Below are 7,037 nucleotides of genomic sequence, written 5' to 3'. Positions count from 1 at the left end.
AAAAAGTTAACATCTTATCAAAATACAACTTTTAGCAGGAATCTTTACATGTATCTTAGATTGTTGTCAACTACTGCCAAATGGGAAAGCTGATTTTACAAAATATAGAACATCTGACCATTTGCAACACAGTGGTATAAGTAAAATGAAAAAGTAGTATGGTTGGTAACAAACTGTTAGAAAACAGCTGCTGTCTTAGACAGCCATCTGCATCTAGCGTTGGCTTCCGTTTTCCTTTACACAATGTTCTAATCCATGTATTCCGCTTTATCCAAGCCTGGGTCACAAGGCCAATAGTCTCAGCAGAGATGCCTAGACTTCCATCCCCTCATTCATCTCTTCTGGGAGACTGAGGGATTCCAAGGTCAAAGACAAGGTCCCTCCAGCATATCCTGGGTTGTCCCCTGGGCCTTTTTTAATGAGGATATGGGCCTGGAATACCTCCTGATGATGTAATTGGGGGTGGGTGGGGGGGGGTGGTCATCAGAAATCAATGGCCAAGCCATATCAGCTAACTCCTTTTAATGTGGAGGAGATCCCTATCTCCAATGAACCACTCAGCACCCTGCAAAGTTTAGAGCTGGTCTAGTATTTCTTAACCAACTACTCATGCTGAAGTTGAGGTTCAGCAATTTGCCAAACCCTCTTTTGCAGCTCCTTGTCATAGGCCTTCCCAGGATGGCTGACCTCCCTGTAGTTGGAACACACCATTGGGTCGGCCAGTCAAGCATCACTATCCTAGTTTGCTATATGATATTGAAGAGGCATCTCTGACACCATACTGTAGCTTCACATCATCAGAGACCCTATCTGCAAATCTCAAAGTTTCTGTATTGTTAAATATAGTACTTGTTAAATATAGTGTTATTAAAAACCATTGCCTCTATGATTTGAAAATTGTGTTTTGTTGAATTGCAATTAGATTGCAAATGCAATTAATTGCCCAGCCCTACTTTCAAAATTTGTTTGGGTTTGCACCGGACTTTCAAATCCGAAAAATAAATGCATAAACTAAGGCCACAATCACTTTTAGGTTTGTTAAATCATTATGCTGGTAGTAGAAGTATTTTATCATCCACCCTTAAATTTCTGTGGTTTGGTTATTAGAACATGATCTATATATAATCATGGATTCCCACAACTGTCTGTTGACTTGGCACACACAAACTGTTGGCAAGCACCTTCTATGAAGATAGGACCTGCAGAAACAAACAAGTTTGCATGCAGTTGATGCACTTCTTGTGTAATTTAAGTTCCAGTGAAATATGCACCTAAGAAAACACATCAACCTTTAAGATATATCTGATATCATTAATAAATATCGAGGGGTTTGTAAAGAGAAACACCAATATCTTGTCCAAATGTATATTATATAAAATCCAACATTTTATAGAGTTTTTAGGTATAAAATAAGAATATTAATCAGTCAGAAAATGCTTATAGTTCTACAAAAACAGCAGCCATTAAGATATAATATTCAGGTTCTCCACATAAAGTCATTGATCCAATCTCAAGAATTAAGAACTCAAAGCTGTTTTCTACATCTGAAGTTTCTTTCTCCAGTCTTTCAGTTTTTTTTTTTATAACAAAGCAAAGCCGAACAGTGGGGGTGAATTGTTCTTGATCAAAATTCTTACAGTTTGGCTGCAATCTGGATATACGGAGTGCTTAATTAACTTTGTGAGCATAAATTTCAGCTTGATTACAGAGCGTAAGCAAAGACACAAGGACGATACTGTAATTGGTGGAAAGCTTTTATCTTTTTAAGGCAACATGTAGCTGAGAACAAAGTAGCTCTAGCTCAGCATTAAAAACATCCATCCTTTTTGCTTTGAGTTTATTAAATTTGACATTTTCTATAAAACCAAGGCTCTATAAAAAAATTGATAGGAATGCCTCTGCCATGTTACACTGAGCAGCCTTTTCATCGATTATGGAGACGCTCAGCTCTGCAGTATTTCACAGCCCTCATTATGCATCCATGTGTCCAGCTGGCTCCGCGGTCCTCTGTGGCGGGCTTCCCACCAACATGTTGTTCTTTGGTGAACAGCTTTCAGGCTCCATAGTCATCACCTGCACCGAGTACCCATGAGTCTCTGCAGCCCAAGCTCGATCCAAGTCCACCAAGCCCATGCAGTGTTTCCCTGCAGTGGTGCAAAACCAAAAACAATCACACAATGCTACTGTTAAAGGTAGTAGAGATAACATACCGCACACTTTGAGTTTGATACAGTTTTTCTGTGCAGCCAGCTGCTCTGAAACTTAAGGTGAGACCACACAGGGAATGTTGCAGTGGAGCACCATTTACTTTATTACCATCATGAAGATAGCAATGAAACAAAACTAAAATGGCACACTAGGGCACCAATGTATTTTAGAACCCAATAAACCTCACATTCATAAGCCTTAATTAGAACTGGGAACCAACTGTTGATTGCTGAAGAGCCAGAGGCTCATTGGGACATGGAATCCTTTACATTACCTATCTGCAGTATTAAGGTATTGAAAAGATTGTTGGTCAAATGTTAGCCCAAAAAATAAGATGTTTCTAACTATTACTTAATAGGGTTAAAGTCCTCTGATCACACACTGCGTTTTCTTTTCTTTCAAGCACAGTAGGTTGATAGCGGCTTAAGCCTCTAGCACCCATGGGTGGACAATGGACAGTTAACAGGCACAAAGGTTCACCTCAAGTTCGGCCCTCTGCACATATTCTACCATAAATGGTCCCTGCAAAGCACTGCATGGACCTGAATAAACACAGTTTAAAGGAGGCAGAAATAGATGTGTTGGTTATTGAGGTGGAGAGACGAATAAATGTGTTTGGTAGCCACAGTAGTGATTATGTTTATCACCTGTGGGGGAATTTGCACTGGTACAGCAGGTTGCTAGGAACCGCTCTAATCAGAAGAAGGTGGAAACGAATTACATTTACTTAAGTAACCTAAAAGAAAAAAAAAAAAAAGCTTGTACAATGCATTTACAGCATTGTCACTATTACTGTAAATTGAGGAATTGTTTCCTTACTTGAATAAAATAATTGAAATATAACTTCATTCAGAAAGTTATATTTCTGGGGGGGGATAAAAACAAATCTGTTTTCCTCTATATCATACTATATAATTTATATATAGTATGATATATATAATCCATATATAAATACAAAAATTTACTAAATACTAACATTTTCTTATCGGCAGTCATAACCTCCCCCCCTTCTCCCTTTTTCAACACCCTGCAGCATAGCATCCATTGCATAATTGCACGGGGGCTGCACATCAGTATTTGAATGTTTACACCTTGTGACATTGAGGTATTGATCCGTGGCACGTCTCACCCTGTTAATCATTAGGGAGAGATATGAGGTTAAGAAATCATTTAAATACTACATGAGCTCTGATGAAGGATTTGAGCTGCTCTTAGGCCTTGTTTATTTATTTGACAGGTCCTCATGTATAGCTATGGTTGAGCAGTGCAAGCACAAATTACACTGCACCATTTGATACTTATGATTAAATCAACCAAGGATTAATATTTGATATTATGGGAAATTAACCATCTGAGCGAACTTAATCTGGCTTCAATTCTTCACCTTACTAAGTGACTAACTGATTTCCGCTTTCCTCCAAAATGTGCACACGGCACATGGATCAAAATTGGCGTAAAGGGCTGGAATATTTCAACGGCTAGTCTGTTTTTCATAGATCACAACCTCTGCATGAAAAGTGGCATAAGCTTGATAAGTCAGACCTCTAGTCTTTAGGACATCTAATGTTTATTTAACTTAAATTGTGCAATGTGCTTATTTATTTATTTTTCACCTTCAGTAGACACTGTTCGGTGTCATGTTGCCTTAATGGTCAAAGAGTGAATTTTGATAAAAAAGATGAGATAGACGTGAGAGGTGGTGCTCAATACAATAAAAAGGCCTCAGAATGACAAACTCTAGGAAAGCTTTTTTGAATTAATGAAGCTTTAACAACGGCAAAGGATTAACTTGAACAGGGGAACCTTAAGTTAATAAACACAGTTCTCTGTAAAGAGGCACATGAGTCAGAATGTGTTTCTGGGTGGAAACTGTTTTAAGACCCTGCGAAAGAAAGAAAACTTTTGATGAAGTTTATGAATCAATTCCAAATGAGAAGAGAGGCAGAAAAAATATCTATTGGATCAAACGGGAAAAAAATGTGAGTTTAAGATGATTTAAACAAACCACCTGTTGGGTATCTTGAAAGTAAATGTCCAAGAAAATTCAGGAAATGGGAGCAAAAGTAATTCACAGCTCATAAATAAATAAAAAAAAGAAAATAGTATAAAATATAAATGGACGTACATTAGTACAAAATGTTTGCATTAAACATATAGATTTTTTAATGAAGAGATTATGAACGGTACCAATGAGACGCCTCTCAGCTGGTAGCTGGACTGCGGTTTGATCAGCAAAGCGGCAGAGGATCATGTGTTCCTGAGGGACAAAAAGATGACTTTTTTATTGCATTTGGAAATATAATTTAATTTGTTTTGGTCAACTTTTAAATATATCGACCTCAAGGCAGCAACAGTAAAACCAGAAAAATCATGCATTTCAGACATGTGAAGAATTCAGTGAAACCAACATGGATGGATTGATTAGTGCTGCTTGTCTATTCCTCCTACTTTAATCTGTGTCTGCTTAAATTAGTGCACAGCCATGAAGCGGATTCCGGCATATTCTGGCTGTAATGCAGGGAAACATTCTTAACAGATCACATGGTTATGGACAATAAACAGGGAATAAGCCCAAAAAGTATCTGACGTCTTTTTTTGATGTCATTATCTCATCAGCTTGCATTTTCCCGGATCCAAATAGCAGACTAGATCATCCTGTTATCATGGAAACAAACCCTGATTGGAGCAAGAAAGTAGTAATTTTTCTGTCAAGTCTATATCCCAATAATCATGTTATGAGACTTACCTAGCGACTGTGGAGTCAAAACAAGCAAAGTCCACCAGACATGCCTGGAGATGTGGCTATTGTTGCTAAATCTATACAAACAGTGGCTAAAGGGACATTAAAATCTCAATGAGGTACTTATCTCAGTGATGAGGGAATGATCTTGGAAATGAGAACCGTATCTTGATACATCGCAAATCTACCAGCTAATAAAAGCTTAAAATTCCTTGACATGGTTATTTTTACCCATACAAATTGCACTCAGTGCGCCCAAACCTTCACCTCCAGCATTAGCAGCCTCCATTAGTGGTTGTTGCCTTGTACAAACCCCAGCAGCAGTCACTCTGTCTGCCTTTCCATATTACATGTCATTAGATGTCGTGACAGGGATCCGGCTTGCAGCTGTTTGTTTGCTCAGAATTATTTCCAGGTGACATATTTCTGATTCATATGTTTGTTAAAAATAGTTGCCACATAGGAAATAATACAACCGCCGCGCCCAGAGTGAAATATTTCCATCCCTGTCAGCTCTCAAAGCACACCCGATGAACCCAGGTAATTTATTTCCAAACAAAGGACACGCTTTCCTGTTCTAGGCTTTTTTCCCTCCATCTATGGTTCACGTAACAAGTGGTTCAGCTGAGCAGTAAGTCATCTCTAACCTGTCTCTGCTTTAATTGATCCCATTTTTCACAGCACAGGGTAAATGCTGAACGCAAGGCCACAAAGCAGAGCAGGTCTTTTAAGTTTGAGTGGAGCAACAACCCCTCACACCGTTAACCCTTGATTTCACAGTGATCTGTCAGCGTCCCGTCGTTTGCTTTAACTACTTTGGGTTCACAAGGACAAGTCTTGGTTCTGCTATAAAACAAGACAAGTGAGAGTCTGGGAGCAGAAACGGCGGGGAACGCTGCTCTCTGTGCTGAGACACAATAAACAGGAAACTGCTGAAGGAAAATGATGGTGATTTAGGTTTAGACTTACTCATAACATGTTATCTATATGGATTTTTACTGTTAGGGGCTGCAGTATCAGAATTATATATGTTGTTGTTATTCTGTCATTTTGTTTTATCATACTTTTACTCTCAGACATAAGAAAAAAACCAACATTCTTTAATCTCGGATCATTTATTCATTTCAGTACCTCACAAAATATTTGATTATTTTACAGTTTTTCAAAGGTTAGAAGATTATAACCATAAACTGCTGTTTATTTTATGGAGATGTTACGTGATAGATTGATAAGTGTTGCACACATTTGAAGTGGATTAAAAATGATGATACATGGTTTTAATTCTCTTTTTAAATTTAAATGGGGGTGTGTTTAGTCATCGTTTCTCCTAAGTAAATGTTGTACATGCAATAGCTGAGAAGTTTTTTGGAGAACTACAGCAAGAAATGTGCAACAAGACGTGGATTTGTTTACACCAACTTTAGAAGACAAGAGTTTTTAGAACAATAACTAGCTGAAATTATACCTGCAGGTCTACCATGGTACCTACTAGGGGTGTAAATAATAATCGTTTTGTATCGATGCATCGTTCCAACAGCCGACGATCCGATGCATCGACACGTCCGCAAGAGAATCGATTCATGTTTTTTTTTCCCCCTCCGGTCTATTTTTATCCATTTGCTCCTGGGCGTAATTCTCCCTCCCGTGCTGCGGTGGCGCTAAACCTATTTTGCCTTTCTACCTCGCTTCCTGGTTATACTCTTACAGCAGTGTGTTGCAGTAAGCTTGACACAGACATTTTTAAATTATGCTCAGTATTTAAGCGTGGTCTGTGCTACACACTGTGGGTCTAGATACGGCCGAGGCGGTGAGGAAGTGGGGACTTTAGTCCGACAACGGAGGGACATGAGGGCCAGAAAGAGCAGAGATCCTGGTGGAAAAAGGGTCCCAGCGTTCTTGCACACCTCGCTCTTCTAGCAGGTCAAACTTCACAAGTTGTTTTCCGCAATTTCGGTCATAAAAATAAAACAAGCCGGCCTCCTGTCTGCGGCACTGTTAGCGGTCAGCTACAATTTGGGAGAGGAACAGCTGAGCGTCTGTGGAGGGGGCGGGACGTCTGGAGCCGAGGTATTTCATTGAACTCATTGCA

The 7,037-nt window shown here is 39.1% G+C and overlaps 1 protein-coding gene across 1 annotated transcript in view; it reads right to left on the bottom strand.

The window, feature by feature from the left end:
- Positions 1-1,351: 1,351 nt before the first annotated feature.
- The window catches only part of LOC107095855 (glutathione S-transferase C-terminal domain-containing protein-like), a 41,167-nt gene continuing 35,481 nt past the window's right edge, over positions 1,352-7,037 (bottom strand). The window contains exons 5-6 of the mRNA XM_015392211.1: positions 4,396-4,465; positions 1,352-2,144 (exon numbers count right to left, since the gene is read on the bottom strand). Of these exons, the coding sequence (XP_015247697.1) occupies positions 1,972-2,144; positions 4,396-4,465 (243 nt within the window). The 3' untranslated portion in view covers positions 1,352-1,971. The remainder of the gene's footprint in view (positions 2,145-4,395; positions 4,466-7,037) is intronic.

This window comes from Cyprinodon variegatus, unplaced genomic scaffold (genome assembly GCF_000732505.1).
Source record: "Cyprinodon variegatus isolate N-32 unplaced genomic scaffold, C_variegatus-1.0 Scaffold579, whole genome shotgun sequence".
NCBI classification, from domain to species: Eukaryota; Metazoa; Chordata; class Actinopteri; order Cyprinodontiformes; family Cyprinodontidae; genus Cyprinodon; species Cyprinodon variegatus.
Note: the sequence above shows the minus strand (reverse complement) of the source record. Positions and strands in the feature narration are given on the sequence as shown.